This window comes from Leucoraja erinacea, chromosome 5, assembly GCF_028641065.1.
Source record: "Leucoraja erinacea ecotype New England chromosome 5, Leri_hhj_1, whole genome shotgun sequence".
In the NCBI taxonomy this organism is placed as follows: Eukaryota; Metazoa; Chordata; class Chondrichthyes; order Rajiformes; family Rajidae; genus Leucoraja; species Leucoraja erinaceus.
Window position 1 is genome coordinate 81,589,649 of NC_073381.1, and position 21,317 is coordinate 81,610,965.

At 41.0% G+C, this 21,317-nt stretch overlaps 1 protein-coding gene across 1 annotated transcript in view; it reads left to right on the plus strand.

Moving 5' to 3' along the window:
• Positions 1-341: 341 nt before the first annotated feature.
• Positions 342-21,317, plus strand: part of elovl4a (ELOVL fatty acid elongase 4a) — a 34,916-nt gene continuing 13,940 nt past the window's right edge. Inside the window, 3 exon segments of the mRNA XM_055636081.1 lie at positions 342-705; positions 6,881-6,980; positions 19,587-19,774. Coding sequence (XP_055492056.1) covers positions 6,914-6,980; positions 19,587-19,774 — 255 coding nt within the window. The 5' untranslated portion in view covers positions 342-705; positions 6,881-6,913.

Below are 21,317 nucleotides of genomic sequence, written 5' to 3' on the forward strand. Positions count from 1 at the left end.
TGTCCTTCTTGTGTTCAAAACTATCGGTTCGGGGTCATTTTAAGATTGCAGCCTGATTCTTTTCTTTGATAAGCTGTTGTTGCAGGCAATGTAATGTTTATGTTGCGACAATTCTTCCCCCGACAGCACTAGTTTTGCACCGTTGTTGCTCTGCGGGGTGTGGGCGCGCGCGGGATGTCGGAGCGCGCGGGATGCGGCGCCGGGTTGATCGCATGCGCAGTGGGTGCCAAGTCTGCCGGGCTGACAGCGGCGAGTGATGGAAGAGCGCAGCAGGTCGTCGTCGTCGTCGTCGTGAGGGGGAGGACCGTCCCTGGTTTAAAGGGGGTGAGTGAGAGGGCGAGGGAGGGAGGGAGAGAGACGGACACTGAAAGGCGGTGGATTAAGAGAGAGCCGCGGGAGGTCGCCGTCAGCCTCGGGTTGTCTGGTATCGTCGCCGGTCTCCGACCGTTAGGCAAACGTTGAGCGTCGCCTCCCCTGGGGCGCGCGTGCACGCGGACCGGGCGGCGGCGCGCTTGGAACGGGGCCCGGGGACGCGCTGACCTTGCAGCGAACGCGCTCCAGGAATAACACCCCCCTTCTTGCTCAAGAAGGGAGCGAGCTGCAAAAATTAAAAGCATCGCGTCCGAGAGAAGGAAGGATCCGAGCATTTACCGGCGTCTCCACCTCTCCTGTTACCCGGTGTCCATCTCAGGAGTTACAGCACCGGTTAGTTTGGCCAGGCTTTTATTTTTATATAGCCCCCGAATTATTGTGCGATTGACGAGACGGCGGAGGATTTGCAATTAGCAACAATAATCTGTGCAATAAACATATATCTATTTGCAGACACCATTACCGAATTAAATATTCCGTCCTCTTAAATTGCGATTTAAAATGTATAGACATATGCACGTTTCCTGAAGGTGTTTTTCGTGAAATGTGTCCAGTTTACGAATGATCTTGGTTCATCAACGTTAAATTAATAACGAATAGTTGCAGAAATCGTGGATTGAGGCAATGCAGTAAGATGAATGACAGGGAAGCTCACTTGATAACGTTTTGAAGGAACCAGAGCGGGTTTTGCTAATAGGAATGGCGTTTATTGGATGGGGATTTAAATAAATATTTTATTTGTACCAAGAAAAAAGAATTCTAACCAGTACAGAATAATAAGCTGGATCTACTCGTTCTGCTTTTATTTCACGCTCCAGACATTTGCGTTTTTATCTGTTAGGAATAATTTTGTGAACTCCCGATATTTATTTTAAACCGACTGTGTTGGAATTGGGGTGGTATCACAAGCAGTTAGTAATTGTAATATCGCAAATTTTGATGGTCTGTGTGACATTTATAAATAAGCCTTCGCATTCTGTCTAGCTAAATTCGATCTTTCGGGACAGAAATTGATTTTAGTATTGTTCTCACATGACTAAGACGATTTTTATTGCTGAGGTACAAACGATTATTTTGTAAATATTAGTTTTCAGGACTTAACTAGACGGAACATTCTAGCTACCTGATAGTTGTCTTTGAACAACATATCGTATGATTAAAAAATATATGGATGATTTATTGTTACAAAATGCTGTTAAAATGTAGATACAGTTACCTGTGCACATGAGATGATGTACACCACTAGTAAGATTGCATCTCAAAGGAACCAACATTCTAGAAATTAAACTAATTACTGCACGTAAATATATACCTTTTATAGTGAATTTGCATAATCCACAAATATTGATTCAGTTTAAATTTACTTTCATGGTAACGTCTTAAAAAATCTTAAGCAGTTTTGATTGTTCAAAATGCGTTTACAGCAGCTCATCATTTCTGCAATTAGAGTAGACATCAATTAAATTTGAAAATGTCATAAAAATAAATGTCAGTGCAGTTTTTAATATTGTCATCTGCTTCCATGAGTAACCTATAGTCAAAAATATCCTGAACTATATTTGGTATGCTTGCTAACATTTTTGGTGTAATTTCTCCTCTTTTATCTAATCAATCTATAACCTTCTGTATATACTGACTCATGCTGCAGCATAGTTCCATGGGCATTGGCAACCCTCCTGCAACTTATGCTTCACATGTGAGACCAGACAATAACAATAAATTCTATTTGGAGAACAACATTACAATGAAAAACATCCAATATGACCTTTATGTAGCATAATCAGAAAAAATAACCCAGTTTACCAAAGGATGGACCACTTGGTCAAAGGACAGTGAATGTCAATGCATAGTTTACAAAGTAGCATGCTCTGAACTGGCTTTTTAAATGCTTTTTTTTGCAATGGATCCTGGTTAACAATTGGAATTGAGAATCCACGCAGTGAATCTGAGGACAGTTTTAGGATTTAAATGCTTCCAGTGGATGGACAATAGAATTCTCAGAGGGAGTAACATCAATCCAGTGACTTGGAATGAAGTCATATTATGGTCATCAAATTATGACTGGCCACTTTCAGCATGTTATTATTGCTAAGTCAATGCAAACAAGGCGCCAGACTTGTAATAGGGTTTGAAGAAGTAATGGGTTAAAAAAAAAAAAAAAAATTTAACACATTATTCTTTGAAAGCACTAACTACTGTATCAATATTACAATCTACACAATTTGATATTTAACTTAGAAGGGGAATGTTTTTATTTAAGGGGAGACCCATTTTTAAGTTTTCTCTCTCCTTCTGTCATGTTCCAGCCACCATTCCAGCCACATACATGACATTGTAGATCTCATTTAAAAAGTTACATTTTATCTTTGACTGATGACAGACTTTTCTTCAAGATTCAGAAACAAAAGCAGAATGTTCATGTTTTAGGAGCACAATTAGCCCATCTGGTCAACTCTGCCATTCAATCATGGCTGGTCTATCTTTCCCTCTCAATCCCATTCTCCTGCAATTTCTCATGGGACATTCTTCTCATTTTTGAGTTGTATTTTAATGAAAATGGTTATGATTTTTGAGGGTGGGGAGAGAGTGTGGAGTTGAGAATGTAGCATTAACTTAAGGTTGAGAATTTGGGGGCATTGAAAAAAATAATTGTCAACACTAATATTCTTTTTCATTGAATTCTGTGATTTAAAAAAATCTATTTTTGAGATTTTATTATATTTTGGAATAATATTACGTACTCCTTGGGATTGGAGCTGATTTTATTGTTGCAGAAAAAATGTTGTTGATATTTCACCAGGAACAATTTTGAGAATTTCTGAAGGGGCAGTTAAGTTCATCTGAAAGCATTTGTATTATAGACACAAAATGCTGGAGTAACTCAGTGGGATAGGCAGCATCTCTGAAGAGAAGAAATGGGTGACATTTTGGGTCGGGACCCTTCGAGAGAGATGCTGCTTGTCTGGCTGAGTTACTCCAGTATTTTGTGTCTATCTTCGGTTTAAACCACCATCTGCAGTTCCTTCCTACAGCATTTGTATTATGTCAGATTGGGTGTGTTTGTGTGTCCGAGTGTGTCACCCTAGTGGCTGAAAAACAGTTGTTGTTCAGTTCCCTCATAATTTCAATTCCCAATAAGTGACAATTTGAAAAGTCTGCATATTCTGACTTTATGCTGGTTTTATTGTGTGTATATGTTGTTTATGAGAGAGGAAACTAAACTCAGATTGGAAACATTGGCACAGTCAATTAAACTGAAACTATCCAAATAATTAAGAAGATCAGAGAAGGCTCTCGACCCAAAACCTCACCCATTCTTTCTCTTCAGAGATGCTGCCTGTCCCGCTGAGTTCCTCAAATTTTTTTTGTGTCTATTTTCCAAATAATTCAGAAGCCTGACCTGCTAATGAACACAATGATGTCAATAATTATATTGTACAGATGATGCTGAATTGGGAAAACAGAGGGTTTCTTTCTGAGGAACTTCATTCAATGAGCTACTGCAGTATGGAAATTTCCAAGCATAATCCACCATAAATTGCATGCTTGCTGTGGTGCTAGAAGAATCAACCTTAATCCCATTGCTTACAGGGAGGAAGCTTAATCGGCATTACTTGTTTCTGGCTGATAGCCTGTGACCTTGCTGGAAGTGCATGCGTGGATGTCGTATCCTGGCTGCCTCGGACACATGAGATTCTGGGTAATCAGAAGAGTGAAAGCTGAAGACATTCAACTCCTTAAGTGCATTTCATAATGGTGATTGGAACACTGTAGAAAAATAGGATAAGAGGAAAGATGTTTTGCAAAGCACAAAGAAAAAAAATGGGAAATAAGTAAACCACCGCCAGCTCTCCCCTCTCCCCCACCCACCACAAATATATATATATACACACACACACACACACACACACACTCTTTCACATTCTACCCTCATTATTACAGACCTCTTTATAACGGATTTTGGTTATACAGGTGCACAACCTTTTATCCGAAAGCCTTGGGACCAGACACTTTTCGTAATTCGGAATTTTTCGGCTTTCGGATTGGAAGATTTTTAGCGTAGATTTTAACGGCTGGCTCAGTGGTAGAGTGCTCGGCTCATATCCGCAAGGTCGCGAATTTGCGCCTCGATCCTGGCAGTTACTCGATCGCGAGTTTGAGTCTTCAATGTAGTTTTTTCTTGCAGAATAGGAGAGAATAGGGAGGGTTAGGCTGGGATCATTCTCTGCGAGATAATCTTAGTGCGGGAGACAAGTATAGGAGAGGTGTACTGACTGTGTGGGCAGAACTTTGGAAGTGATTGCCCACCATTCTCAAAAGCCGCTGTGTCTCCCTGTCCCTCCAACTCCAGAGGAATCCGCTCCCCGATGGGCCGCTACGGCGACAAGTGGCAGTTCGCCCACAGCCCGAGCTGCGCCACCCCAAGAACAAGACGTACCTTGCACACCATCAGCTTCTGCCCCTACGGGGAGCGTGTTCCTCTGGAGTTGGAGCGGGGCTGGGCTGGAGTTGCTGATCTGGGATCTCCGTGCTTGCAGTGGGCCTGGGGGTCGGTGTCCCAATGAGGGGGCGCAGCTCTGGCTGTGGGCAAACTGCCACTTGTCGCCGAAGCGGCCCATCGGGGAGCGGCTTCTGGTGGTCCTGACGTCTCCGGCCACCCCCCTGTACAGGAGCTGAGACTGGGAACTGTACCGCCCTTGCAGGAAAGTGGGGTTGTTTGCAGTTGCAGAGGGAGGGGGCAAGGGCGGTACAGTTCCCAGTCTCGGCTCCTGTCCAGGGGGGTGGCCGGAGACGTCAGGACCAACAGGAACCCACTCCCCGATGCGCCGCTACAGCGACAAGTGGCAGTTCGCCCACAGCCCGAGCTGCGCCCCCTCATCCGCAACCCGGGTTCTTCTGGAGTTCGAACGGGGCTGGGCTAGAGTTGCTGCTGGCTGTGAGTCTCCGGGATCTCCGTGCTTGCAGTCGGGTCCCGTTGGTCCTGACGTCTCAGGCCACCCCCCTGGAGCGATCGTCCCCTGTGACGGGTAGAGAGCAAAGATCCTATAGCGGTAATTATATAGAAGGCAAGGCAGCTTTAATTAGGCAAGGCAGCTTTAATTAGGCAAGGCAGCTTTAATTAGGCAAGGCAGCTTTAATTAGGCAAGGCAGCTTTAGCACTTTCAAACAAAAGGCAACACTGCTTTAGTACTTTCAAACCAAAGGCAATATAGCTTTAGCACTTTCAAACCAAAGGCAACACAGCTTTAGCATTTTCAAACCAAAACACACTTTTGCATTTTCAAACTACATTTTCAAACCACATTAAGGCCACTGACAGGTCAGTAAAATCACTCACAGTTTAGTAAACATGTGTTCAGTGTTATTTACAGCTCAGACTGAGAATTGCAAGCTCTCGCTCCCCCATCTTGCAGAGAACTGAGGCACCTCTGCACTTCTGGGTTTTATAGTCCCTCCGGAATGGGCGTGGCCTTCAGGAGAAAGAATCTCAACATTTTTTAAACAGTAAAAACTCTTGTCCTGTGCAGCGGAGGGGGACTCTGAGTAAGATGGCCAAAAATCACAGCCGTAAGTGGCAGCGTTTTTTTTCTAAAATCAATATACTGTGCAACAGGAAGTGGTCAAGATGAGACTTTTAGTAATATAGATAACAATCAATAATTTTTGCTAATTGTTGCCAGAGAATTCCAGATATACACATATTGTAAACGTGTACATACTGTGAACTTGGATATCCTGCCTCACATTCTACTATACTACCAATTTTGGTGTAATCTGCATATTTACTAACAATGTTAACTACATTATTATCCACATCATTAATGTCTATAATAAACACCCAGGGACTCAGTACTGACTCTTGTGGCACACCACTAGTTACAGGCCTCTCATCAAAAAAATCCTCCATAATTATCCATTGATTCTTTCCTCCAAGACAATTTTAAAACCAATTGGTTAGCTCATCTTAGATTCCATGCAATCTAACCTTCCAGACTAACTTACCACGTGGGTCCTTGTCAAGAGCTTTGAGAGAGTCCATGTAGACAATGCCCACTGCACTGTCCTTATCATTCCTCTTGGTGATCTCTTTAAAAAAAAAAACTCTATCAGATTTGAAGACATGATTTTCCAACTGCAAAGCAATACTGACTACTCGTATTTGCACTGTGCCTATCTAAGTGCAGGTAGATTCTGTCTCTAAGAATTTTCTGAACAACTTTCCCACAACTAATTTAGGAAACTATCCCAAGCTATCACTTGGAAACCTATTTTAAAAAAAAAATTAGTACTGAGCTGAAGAAGATCCAAGGAGGGTCGACTTAAAACTTGGCTAAAGTAAGGTTGAAAGTAATTCCTTCAAGAAGGAAGGATTTAAAAAAAGTTATTGTGAGGATCCTAGAAACTACAAAAGGTCCTGTGTTTTATTTGTGGTATAGTACAGATTTGAAGTCTAAGCAATTTAAATAGATTAATTTATAAATCAAAATTGTGTTTTTATTTTTCATAGGTTGTGTGGAGATAATTATTCCCGTGTGAAATTATGGATGCAGTTGTACACCTCATTAATGACTCCTTGGAATTCTATCGATGGAGTCTCACCATTGCAGGTAATTATTCATGATAATTTTAGATTAGTATGATGCTTCTGTATTCAATGCAACAATTATTTGTCATGTGGATATGTTTACATTAATTGTTTTTATATTAAGCTGATGTAACTGGTTTGAATAAATCTTTCCAGTCTTTTATTAAACAAATTTCCCATACATTCATGCCTGAAGAGTGGTGCTAAATGTGTTGTACAATCATATCAGCAAGCTTTGGTCTGCCACTGTTCTGACACAAAATATAACATGTAACAATGGGAACCACATTGCTTTGAGTAGTTAAGAAAACTGACTAAAACAAAGATTAGTGCGGCTTTTGAAAGTAGGAAGAAGCAGCAGACTGGAATTATTTCAGAATCAGAATAGAATCAGAATAGTACTTTATTTGCCAAGTATGGTTTGCAACATACAAGGAATTTCATTTGTCAAGTCAACATACAAATAAAAAGCAACAGATCACCCAAAACATATTTTAACATGAACATCCACCACAGTGACTCCTACACATTCCTCACTGTGACTCCCGTAGCTCTCGGCATTTGGGCCCTCCACGTTGAGGCGATCAGCTCCTGCATCGGAGGGATGTCGGCTCCCCCGGGCTGGACGATCGAACCTCGCATTGGGGCTGGTCGAGCCTTCCTTGACATTGGAGCTCCCGACTCAGCCTCTCCCGAGACTGAGCTCTTGATGGTAAGTCCACAGGAGCATGGGATTAGGCATGTTAAGTCCGCACCCCGCAGTGGGGCTCACGACAGTCCGAGGAGGCCTCCAGCTCCATTGATGGAAGGCCGCAGAGGCTGGTCAATCGCATCTTCGGCAAGGTAAGAACCTGAAAAAAAGTTTTCCCCCGATCCTCTCCCCCTTCCCCCACATAAGACAAACTGGAGAACATTAAAACAAACTTTTAACAAACACTAAAAATTAAAAAAAAAAAAAAAAATTGAACCAACTGTCGCAGAGCTCCCATCGTACGCCGCCCCTGGTGGAATATTTAGAGAAAGCATTCCAGAGAGAAGGAATAATGTCCTTTAATCCTTTTACTGAGTTCATAGTGGGGGATTTTGTATTTGCAAGGCGTCAAAATTGTAAAAGAATCGGGATTAAGGGTTGATTTATCCTGACATTTTTGAGACTAGTTGGAATGAAACAAAATTTACGCAGTGCCACAAAGGTACACCACAGTGTATAGCGGCTGAGATTAAAAAGGTTAATTATGTTGAATGGTTTACGATATCAAGGAAAGTTTGTAACAATAGCGCATTCATCAAAATATGAGTGATATATTTTGTGCCCAGCAAAAAGGGTATGATGAATACTGGAATGAACAAACTTAAAACAGAAGTGACGGTCAGGATACGTTCTACTGGAACTGTTGGGATTGTGAGTTATGCAAAGACTTGAAAGGAAGGAGACGTTAGAGAACAGTAGCTAAATATGTTTTTGCAATGAGGTTGATGTTTGTAGTTCCAAAACAAAGGTTTGAGGAAACTGAAAATATCTGCTGAACAATGGCCCATGTGGGGCTGTAAATTTGACACAAAACAATAGACAATAGGTGCTGGAGTAGGCCATTCAACCCTTCAGGCCAGCATTCAATGTGATCTTGGCTGATCATCCACAATCAGTACCCCGCTCCTGCCTTCTCCCCATGTCCACTGACTCCGCTATCTTTAAGAGCCCTATCAAGCTCTCTCTTGAAGGTATCCAGAGAACCGGCCTCCACCACCCTCTGAGGCAGAGAATTCCGCAGACTCCCAACTCTCTGTGTAAAAAAGTGTTTCCTTCTCTCTGTTCTAAATGGCTTGCCACTTATTCTTTTTATGGTGATAATTTTTCTGGATACTTTTTTTTAAGTAGTCCTAGGGCAAGTAGTTGGGTAAAGGAGTAATTGAGACAGCCTAGTTGATGCTGTTAAAATGACCGTATACAGTAAATGTTGGAAGGCTTGGGAAGTTGGGCATGACGCCAACAACTCTTTTATTCTTGTTTCTCCGTCTCATAATGGCTTCTTTGACTTTCATTGGCACAATTGTGGTCCTTATGTTGATAAACAGCAATAAAAGTTTCCAACGGTGATGGAAAGACTATGCAGAGAGTTCTCTTATACCAGCATTAAGGAGGCATTTAAACACGCCTGAGCAATTACAAACACCTGTGAAGCCATGTGTCCCAAACATTATGATGCCCTTAAATATGGGGCGGACTATGTATAAGCACAGCTGTAATTTCTACATGGTGAAACCAAAATGTATTAAAATACCCTTTAATAAAATCTGACAATGTGCACTTTAACCCCATGTTATTTTCTTTTTTTTCTTTTTTTTTTCTATGACAAATCTCAATTTGTGGAGTACAGAGGCAAATAAATAAATAAATGATGGTCTTTGTCCCAAACATAATGGAGGGCACTGTAATTACATAATCTCTGGCATTATCCTGTAAACTGTCTCTGAACACTTTGGAACTTGTTGCCAGGTGCAGGGAGGAGGAGCCATCTTGGGGAACGGCTGCTAACCAGCAGCCGTCCGTTTAATCCATTTTCCCCCCAGTTTTTTAGTAAGTCTTGTTTTTCGTTTGTAGGAGAAATGGACTTCTTAATGTGGGGGGAAGGAGGTAATCTTACTTCTAGGTCCCTACCTGGTCGGTGAGGCAGCTTTTTCTCCGGGCTGCCCGTCAACCCGTCCTCGTGGCCTACCAGCGGGCTTAGAGCGCCGTTTCCTGGCGGGGACCGCCCAGCACCTCGGCTTTGTTGGCTGGAGCGCTATCGTGGAGCGGAGCGGGCGATGCCTTGCCTGGGTCGCTGCGCTGGATCGACGAGTTGGAGCTCCGGTGAGGTGTGACCGTCGTGTTCAACACCTGCGGGTCTGCGGAGCGGGCGGCGCCGACTTTAACATCGGGAGCCTGGGAGCTCCAACCCAGTGCGTCCCTGTCGGCTTCGGAAGCCGACAATCCCCTGCTAGGAAGCGGCCGTTCCAGGTGGCCCAGCCACTGTGAGGACTCTCCCGACGCCGGGGCAAGACCACCCGGCCAGAACGGCCAGGAACATCGGGCCTCCATAGAGGCAATAGCGGAGGCCTCAATAGGCCTGACTTTTGGGAGAACTGGGGTTGGGGACTGGACTCTCTGCCTTCCCCCACAGTGGTAACCACTGTGGGGGGAATGATTTTTTTGTATGTAGTTACTATGTTAGTCTGTCCCCAAGATGGCTGTCGGAAGGGAGAGTGGACGCTGGCGCACTTTAGCTGCTGCTGCTCTCTCTTCACATTGTGTTTTTTGATTTTGTGTCTTTGGAGCGATTTCTATCTTTAAATGGTATATTGACGATGTCCTTATTATTTATTTTTCTCCAACTACCTGTATATGTTTTTTTCTCTTCTGTTAATCTTTGTAAGGTGTCCTTGAGGTTTGAAAGGCGCCTGAAAATAAAATTTATTATTAGATCCCAGAATTGCAAAGGTGTTAGGCCTATTGTTTTTGTAAAAAGGGTTTTTGCATTTTTATTTCTTCTTACTCTGTAAATTTGTAAATCTGCCTTGTCATTCTTAAAATGCCGTGAGAGAATAATATTCAAGCAATTTTAAAAATATATATTTAATAAACCCCTAACCTCTTTAATAAGTTAGCATGACTGAACTGTAACGGTAAAGATCAAAGATTCAATTAAAAATTATTTGACATTGTAAGTGCCTCTGAATACTTGAAGAATTTCAGTTCACAATTTGCTCTGCAACCCTCCAAAGAGTTGAACACAGTTGGCAGGTTTGAGTCCCCTTCTTGAGTTTTGTTTAGTTTATTATCATGTGTCCAGGGTACAGTGAAAAGCTTTTGTTGTGTGCTAACCAATCAGCGGAAAGACTATGTATGATTACAACCGAGCCATCCACATGTATAGATACACGATATAGGGAATATTGTTTAGTGAAAGATAAAGCCCGATTAAAGATACTCTGAGGGTCCCCAGTGATGTGGATAGTAGCCCAGGACCTCACTGTAGTTGTTGATAGGATGATAACAGCTAGGAAGAAAGTGTCCCTGAATCTGGAGGCACACTTCCAATTTTAAATGGGCATTGGGAGACAGTGATATTTGGCACTTCATTTATGTTCACTGCATGTTGCTATTTTATGCTGACTATTTAAGTTCTGGAAACATGTTAAAGAAATCCATCAGTGGAGGCAGTAATATAATGCTACAGAGGACAGCAGTGAATAAGCAGATCACCACCTGTCAGTTGAATTCAAGCCGATAAGTTTATTTGCTCAAGCTGTTGTTTGTGTGTTGAATCAATGGAATTCCAATAAAGTAAAATGTGCTCCAAACTCTAAACTTTGATTATACCTCTTACCTTTATTGAATTTTGATTTGTGGAAGCAGCTATTTAATTCACTTTAGTGATAGTAACCAATTGTGCCACTGGCTGGTGCAGGAAACTGGATCATGTTGAATTCAATATTTCTCCCCCCCCCCCCCCCCCCCCCAAGTTTTCACAGTTATCAGTACAGACAGATAAACATTTACTAGCATCATCCAAAGGAGTAGCATTGGTTCTCACATATACGCTGAGCACAAATATACAGTTGAAAACTCTTCACAGAGTCAGATATGTTCTGAATGGTATTGTTTGACAATGAATTATCAGGGAATGGGATGGAATTGGTAGCTGGGATTTGGAATCTTTGGGTGGGGACTGAAGAGAATAGTTTCAATCTTTAGTTTAGTTTTAGAGATACCGTGCGGAAACAGGCTCTTCGGCACCAACCAGTGATTCCTGCCCATTAACACTGTCCTACACTAGGGACACTTTTTACATTTATATCAATCCAATTAACCTATAAACCTATACTTCTTTAGAGTGTGGGAGGAAACTGAATTTGTTAGAGGAAACCTACGCAGGTCACGGGGAGAACGTACAAACTCCGTACAGCCAAGCACCCATAACCAGGATCGAATCCGAGTCTAGCGCTGTAAGCACCGTAAGGCAGCAACTCTAATCTTCTAAATATTTACTTGGATGAAATTTCCACATCCATTACTGCATATCCTACCAAGGATTCTGACAGTTCAGAAGGAGCTCAAGTGTTGGAGAATTGATGGTGAGTGTATGAGAGAGAAAGAAATATGGCTCTTCTTAACATATACAATAAACTAACTTTGCACCTCAGATAATGTAGATAAATAACATAATGTGATTAAATCATAAATCCTGTTAGTATCTAGATTGGTTGTGACAAGAAAGTAAGTGGGGAATTGTTAAAAGTAACTGCTAATGTGTGCGAGTTAGGGAGGGGAAATGACTGGTGAGCAAAAAAATGAGTCAAGTGGACAAAACTACCTCTGAGAGGGCAAATGGTAAATAGAGAATTTAGGGAATAAATTTCATCAGAAACACTTCAGGATGTTTTGCCCTGTGAAAATGTTATATAAATGCAAATTGCTATATTTCATGAAGGCAATTTCTGAAGTTTACGATTTAGAAATGCATTTTAATAGCAATTTTTCAATAAATGTCTTGCTGACATGTTGTAACCATGCTTGTGTTATATTGGCATTATTGAGAAAAACACAATTTGGAGTTTTCAGCTTCAGTACTTAGCATTAATAATTTAATTATGCTAATGGGATGTTGTGGGAATTGAATTGGTATTGTAATTCCACTCAGCATCATTTTCAAGTTGGTAAGCTGTAATTCTTGGAGTATTTCAAAAATCGCTATTAGTAGCAATGTCACAAAATTTTGAGATTTAAAAAATAGTCTTTAATTTATCCCATCAGATAAAGCATAAAAAGAAGTTTAATTTGACACCTAATTCACTTTCATATCTTCAGTATTAAAAAAAGGTATGGCCATTTTCATACTCGGAAATTGGCATCTTGTTCCCTATTGCTTTTTCATTGACTTAACACAAAGTTGTGATCTAGAACATTTAAAAGCTGATAACTTTCTTAAAATTTAAGAGAACTGAAATAAATGTTCAGTTATTAGAGATTGAAGCATTCTGAAACAAATATGAAACAATCTTACTTAGATGACTTGAAATTAAAGCATATAATTAGTTAGTTACCTAATTGTTGCTAATTACAAAATTCAATTACTAGATCTAAACATCTATCCACTTCTTAAAAATAAGGTGAAGTGGGGGGGGGGGGGGGGGGGGGGGGGGGGGGGCTGATTGGCAGATGGGTGGAGAAAGTGACAGAGGAAATAAAAGGGCTTTGGATAAGGAAAGAGGAGGAGTGGAATGTAATGCCAGTTGAAGGGATTCAGGTGGACAGGAACAGGAGGGAGGGAAGAGTGAGAGGATAAAATGGAAACAAGTGACGGATCGGAGATGAGTGTATGAAAAGGGAGAATGTACCAAGGAGACTTGTGGGGCAGGAGAGAATGGGAGAAATTCCCATTCCTATGCTGGTCTTTCTGTCTAAGAAAGTACTGCAGATGCAGGTTTAAAGGTAGACTCCAAATGCTGGAATAACTCAGCGGGTAAGGCAGCATCTCTGGAGAGAAGGAATGGGCGACGTTTCGGGTCGACCCAAAACATCGGCCATTCCTTCTCACCAGAGATGCTGCCTCACCCGCTGAGTTACTCCAGCATTTTGTGTCCACCTGATCTTTCTGTCTTTGGCCTCCTCCATTGCCAGAGTGAGGTCACGTGCAAACTGGAGGAACAATACCTCATATTTCCTTTGGGTAGCTTACAGACCAATGTTATGAACATTGAATTGTGCAGTTTCAAGGAACACCTTCCTATCCCCTCTCTCATGTGCCCCACGCTAGTACACATCCATTGCTCCTACTACCTCTCCCCCACCCCTGTTACCCTATTCCTTTCCACTCGTCCATATACTCGTCTCCCATCCCCGAGTCCCTCCATTTCACTTTTTTCCCATCTCTCTCCCCTCCCCCATGTACCCTTCCACCTATTATCTGGACTATTGGATGTTTTTCCAATTAAACCACCAAACACTTTAAATTCACTGTTTTACGATATTACACGGTATTATAATATATTTTACAATGAACTCGTTGTTAAATAAAGCACAGGGAGCCTGGCGAACCAGATGCCAAGCCATTGGGTTTTCTGATTGTTCAGATTATTGGACTTTTACTGTGGTCACGTGTTTGAAAAAAAATAAATACACCAGATCCCGCAAATCCCAAGATGCAACCATTTTATCAATTAATATAGAAATACAGTGCCTTGGTTATAAAATTTGAAATTAGAAACAGCTTGGCAGTTACACCTCGGATTTCTCTTCACGGCATTGTGTGAAAGTATCACAGCAGAATAACATTGATACAATTCAAAGGGGGTTGAGGGGAAATGTGGACAGTGGCAGCAACATAAAATGTCTGATGTTCAATTGCTTTTGTTGCAACATTATCTGCTGCTTCTTCATTTACAGAGTTTGGATCAAATGTCTTCTAATTTATTTCCATTCCCTATCACGTGTGCAATTTGTTGAACTCTGAAGTCTTTTTATTGAAACTATGTAAATAGGATATTTGTCTCCACCATTTCTTTTTTGCCCACCAAGAGCTACTTTATTTCATTATTTCTTCCAAGCATTAGAACAGACTTCCCATGAATAAGGATTACGTTCCTCTTCTGCACAGTAATTTGCTCCTGGGTGTACTTGAAATTGTTCTGTTTTATGAATTAAATAATAATGGACACAATAGCAAATGTAAGATCTTACATGAATTGCACAGTATAAAACAGTTTTGTTTCCTTCCCTTAGTATGCACTTATGGAAGTATTTTAGAAAATGAATGAAGCTGAAAATAGTTTAGAAGGATATATCCCATCAGCCACTGGGGATTTATCCACTTTAATGGTCTTCAAGAGACGCAACAGCACAATATCCTTTGATCTCAAAATGCCCCAGTATATTAGTATATCCTACTTTGATTTCACTATCGACAATGTCCTTCCTAGTGAATACTGATACAAAGCAGTTGATTAATACCCGCCCCAAATCCTCTGATTCCAAGCATAAATTCCCTCAAGGTATCAGCAAATAGTCAGAAACTAGTCAAGAATCAAGAGTGTTTTATTGTCATATGTCCTGAAACGGAGCAATCAAATTCTTACTTGTATCAGCACACAAAAAACAATGCCCCACCCCCCCATATATGGTAGTTCGGAGCTTATTTGGAGGTAGTGTTTAATAGCCTGATAGTTGTAGGGAAGAAGCTGCTTCTGAACCTGGACTTTACAGTTTTGGCTCCTATAATAAAAGTGTAGCCAGGATGGTGTGGGTCTCTGATGATGCTGGCTGCTTTTTTTAGGCAGCGACTATTGTAGATCTCTTTGATGGTGAGGAGGTCAATATCCGTAATAGACTGAGCAATATTTACCACATTTTGCAATCTTCTTTGTTCCTGGGCTTTCGAGTTGCTGAACTAATTAGAGGAAAGCTGACTTCAGCAACATGTGGATTATGCCCAGGTAAATTGAAACCAAAAGTTAACAGGCTATGCTCTAACAAAACAATGGGCTGCATTAAAGAAAGAGATGGCTCAGTTACCATAGAGGCACTTTGCCATGAAAGACAAAGGAAGAACAAAGAAATCTAGCTCTGGATGACAAAAGAGAGAAAAATGGAAGATGGAGCTAAAAAAAGGCTTTGTATTGAATTTCAGGTTGTTAGAATGAGTGAGAACCAGGTTTATTACAAAAGATTCTGAGGGGGGGGGGGAAGGGGGAACTAAAATTAGACGGGCAAAGAGAACAGAAGATCTGTTTAGCTTACTATTTATTATGTTTCTTATTGTGTCCATTCACAAATATATTATAACTGCTCTCTCAAAAGCATCAGACTGGAATGGAAAGCAGAAAAATAATATTATTCTTTGACCAAATAATTGTCGGACTTTCTCACACCAGTATTTGAACCATTATCTGCAGTTCTGGAGAAAAAATATAATCAGATTGGCTCATTAGATGGAAATGTTTAACAGGGAACAAATGAAAAAGTTTATTTTATAACAACTAAACAGGTTTGCTTCTTAATAAACAGATAACTCACAAACGTTTGGTAGACCAGTTCAAAACTTTACTTATTATCGGCTGATGGAAGTGGCGGGAACCCCAGTCAAGTGAACAATACAGACACTTCACTGTCCTTATTCCACTTCCCCGAACAACAGAATGACATCATATATAGTGTTTTTTTTGTCACCTTAGCACATTCCACAAACATTAGTCCGAGGTACAGGAAATAAAGGTTTCTACAGAATGCGTCGCATCAAAGGCATCTTGTCATATGGTACAAGATATCTTACATATTAAAGACATTGGCCATTTGTCAATAACCCTTAGATCAATCTAGCTTCGTCTCTCGTCACTTTCCACCTCACAGACATCGGACATTTGGTGCAAGGTATTTTACATATTAAAGACATCAGCCATTTGTCAATGCCCGTTACTGAGATCAATCTAACTTCCTCCCTCGTCAAATGGTAGACAAATGTTAGTCATTCATTATCTCAATACACTGCAACCTGAGGCAAGCCTAGACTTGCCTTTCTGTATTAATCTACTGGAGAAAAGCCTAATTTGAGACTAAATATAAGCTGTAAACTAGCCCAGGAACCAATTTAATATATTCTTATATTTTTAACTTAATTCAGCCTTATCACAAACACCAAATCTTTTGATGTAATTGAAATGGCTACATACTATTTCTGCGAGCAACTGCGAAAGTAATTTTGAAATCCTTCTTAGGCGTTCCCTGAGAATTAAGGATGACTTCCTTCCACTTCAGTTTTGTGTGTTCTGAGGTGGCCAATAAGGACACCATGGTAACAGCAGACTGTTCCACAAATGGGGCAAAGCTGCCCTGGCAGTGCTCTATGAGGTCGACAGGCTGTCGGATAGGTAATGCTAGGTCTGCTAATTCTGCTGCTCTTTTGTGTGCCTTTATAGCATACATTCTTAATGTATCATAGATTCTTCATGCAACCCGAGTGACTATGGGCCAGAAGTTCCCAGGGATCAGTGGGAATGTTGTGAATCTATTCTTCTGGTCTGGTCTATGCCATGCAGCAAACCCAGGGTAACCAGGGCTTGATGCTTGGGATGTTGGTTTTGGCAGGGACACTGATATCGTTTCCATTATTTCTAAGAATTTTTATCGTGCCAATGTCGTTTAGCTCAAATGTGGAAAAGGGTATTTGAAAATCAAGACTTTGAACCTGGCAAAAAAAATTGTTTTCTACCAGGCGGCAATGATTCAATAATTTATTGGCCCCACTGCGTCTGCACCACCATCAAGCATCCCATTTATAATATTCCCACAAGAATTCACAGCAGACAATTAAGCTACCAAATTCCATACCTTTTGGAAATAGGATGAATCCGTGCACCGGAGAAAGCGCAAACTCCACAAAGACCACAGTCGGTTAGAATTGGTCGTAACATTTTCTCCACCCTAACCCTCAATGCCAGTGCATCTCAGCATTATATGCTCAGTCCCTAGGTCTATTCCCTGTACACCTATGACTGAATAAGTGCAATGCCAACTCAATCTTTAAATTGTGTAGGAAGGAACTGCAGATGCTGATTTACACCGAACAATGACACAAAATGCTAGAGTAGCTCAGCGGGTCAGGCAGCATCTCTGGAGAAAAGGAATAGGTGACGTTTTAGGTCAAGATCTCTCTTCAGACTCGAGTCTTGACCCGAAATGTTACCTATTCCTTTTCTCCAGAGATGCTGCCTGACCCGCTGGTATGAACATCATTTCTCCAGCATTTTGTGTCTATCTTCAATCTTTAAATGTGCTGATGATACCATAGTTGTCTGCTGGATCAACCACAATGAAACAAAGTATAGGAAGAGATTGAGATCCTTGTGTCATGGCGTTGAAACAGCACCTAGTCTCAACATCAGTAAGACGAAAGAGTTGCATGTTGACCCTAAGAAACAGGTGGGTGGGGTTAACAGAACCCTGTCCTCATCAATGGAGCTGCTAAAGAGATGATTGACAGCTTCAAGTTCCTAGGCATCCATATCACGAGCAGCCTAGCCTCATCCCTTCATACTGATGTGATCAAAAGGGTGCATCAATGTAATTACTTAAGTATCTTAGATGTATGTACATGATGATTCTCTAGAATTTTAAGCGTGCTGTACACAGCACAGTCCATTACAGGCTCTTCACCTCCTTCATCCTGTCCACCTTCATAGTGCATGACATCAAGAAGGCTGGGAATATCTTCAAAGATGTCTGCCGCCCTCATCATGCCCCTTTCCCTTTTCTACCTTCTGAGAGAAGGCACAGGAACTTGAAAGCTGAGATGTCCAGACTTTAGAACAGCTTCTTGAGACTCATCAGCCAAGCAACTCTTTCACGCTCACTTTCTGGAGGTGCTGTGATGTTCTGCTACTATTGCATCTACCTCGTTCAGTTATTCCATTCTTGCATTTTAGTATTTTGTTTGCACCACTTCAGATTGCAGTACAATCTTTGCACCATTCTGCTGTTTTGCACTTGTCATTGGATCGTTGTATATATCATTACCATGTACACAATTTGCTCTATGAGCTTCATATGAATAAGGAATTTCACTGATATATATGACAATAAACTGTGATCTGATGGAAATAGAGATCAAGATTGATCCTGGGTTGCTGGAGTTGAGGGGGAGCAGCTCCACCAGCTGCATAACTGCCACCTGAAGTATGTGATAAATTGCTTTGTCTGAATTGAGTGAAGTGTTATATGACAATAAAGGATCCATTTATCTATATGCAAGCACCAAAGAATGAAGCTTTCAGGAACATTAACGATTATTTTGTCATTCAAGAATCATCTGTCTCGCATTACTAAAGATTGTGGGATGTGAAGCAAATGGTTACCATTTTTATAATGTTTACTTTGGAAATGGAGCATTGGACTTACGTAACATTAACTAACTAATGGTCTGAAGGAGGGTTTTGACCCGAAACGTTGCCTATTTCCTTCGCTCACCCGCTGAGTTTCTCCAGCATTTTTGTCTACCTTCGATTTTCCAGCATCTGCAGTTCCTTCTGAAACAACTAACTAATGGGATTCTCTCAAATTCAATTATGACCTAGGTACATTTGTAACCTTTCATTACTGTTTCAGTTTGTATGGTACTCTGAATAATTGAAATAGCGGAATCACTTTAGTAATGTGCAGCCAATTAAAAAAATAAGAACAATGGATACTATAGATATGTTGTACCACCTATGATGAGGAAAAGGAGGAGAGAATTAAAGAGCGTAGAACCAAAAAAGCACAAACAATGATTTTCATGCCGGGACTGTTTAAGTTTTGATTCCAGAAGACCAGCATCTGTGTAATTTCCGAATATTCACATGGCTTAATCAGACTTCCTTATAAAAATAGTCTTTTGGACCCATGGGTGTTAAATTCTGCTGATGAGATAATGGAATCAGTATTAGCACTGCAAACTATAGACCGTGCACACAGATGCTGCTTTTCCAGATTCTCAATTAGACAGTACCAAAATAAAAACGGTTTGAATTGATAACTACTGTTTGTTGCTTGCAACTGTTTTATTTTTGTACATATATATTTAAAAACACACTTATAACCACTTTATTATTTTAACAGACAAACGGGTGGAAAATTGGACTTTGATGCAGTCTCCCTTGCTTACGCTGGCAGTGAGCAGTCTTTACCTTCTCTTTGTTTGGCTGGGTCCAAAATGGATGAAGAACAGGGAGCCTTTTCAGTTACGATCTCTGCTTATTTTCTACAACTTTGGAATGGTTATACTAAATTTCTACATCTTTAAGGAGGTTAGCCATTTTTATAATTGTACAATCAAGTTAAATTACATCTTTTGGGCGTGACAGGTTTTTGTTTTTTTAGGTTTGTAAATACGTGCAAATTTGAATTGAAGAAAATGTTATATTGGACGTGTATCACAAACAGTCTAGTGATATAATGGAAACTCTTTGGTCTAGTCCTGCCTCCGAGCAAAGGATTTGTAGCCTTGTCAATACAACTCTTCAAGTAAATATCCATGTATTGTTTAAGTGTAATGAGGGTTCTTGTTTTTATTAAGCTTTTATGCATCTAGTTCCCAAGCACCTTTAAATCTCGGAGTTTTTCTCATTTCCTCACAAAACATCTGCTAATTGTTTAAATCTATGCCCATGTGTTTTTGACCCGTCTGCCAAAGGAAATATACTTTCTATGTCCATCATAATTTTATATATCTCCACTGAATCTCTCCTCAGTTTTCCACAGCTTACCCAAGCTAGTCTTATTAGTTGCAATTTTCTAAAATAAGTAATGTTTGTGTAAATAGCTACTCCGTCTCCAGCTCAGTCACATCTTCATTTTGTATGTTCCAGACAAGCCTCCCGCCACCTTATTTCATGTCAGACCAGCAACATGACCTTTGAGTATATTAGAAACATAGAAACTAGGTGCAGGAGTAGGCCATTCGGCCCTTCGAGCCTGCTGATCATCCAACTCAGTATCCTGTACCTGCCTTCTCTCCATACCCCCTGATCCCTTTAACCACAAGGGCCACATCTAACTCTTAAATATAGCCAATGAACTGGCCTCAACTACCTTCTGTGACAGAATTCCAGACATTCACCACTCTCTGTGTGAAAAATGTTTTCCTCATCTCGGTCCTAAAAGATTTCCCCCTTATCCTTAAACTGTGTGACCCCTTGTTCTGGACTTCCCCAACAACGGGAACAATCTTCCTGCATCTAGCCTGTCCAACCCCTTAAGAATTTTGTAAGTTTCTATAGGATCCCCCTCAATCTTCTAAATTCTAGCGACTACAAGCCGAGTCTATCCAGTCTTTCTTCATATGAAAGTCCTGACATCCCAGGAATCAGTCTGGTGAACCTTCTCTGTACTCCCTCTATGGCAAGAATGTCTTTCCTCAGATTAGGAGACCAAAACTGTACGCAATACTCCAGTTGTGGTCTCACCAAGTACAACTGCAGTGGAACCTCCCTGCCCCTATACTTAAATCCTTTTGCCATGAATGCTAACATACGATTCGCTTTCTTCACTGCCTGCTGCCTACTTTTAATGACTGGTGTACCATGACAGCCAGGTCTCGTTGCATCTCCCCTTTTCCTAATCGGCCACCATTCAGATAATAGTCTACTTTCCTGTTTTTGCCACCAAAGTGCATAACCTCACGTTTATCCACATTATACTGCATCTGCCATGCATTTGCCCACTCACCCAGCCTATCCAAGTCACCTTGCAACCTCCTAGCATCCTCCTCACAGCTAACACTGCCCCCCAGCTTTGTGTCATCCGCAAACTTGGAGATGTTGCATTCAATTCCCTCGTCCAAATCATTAA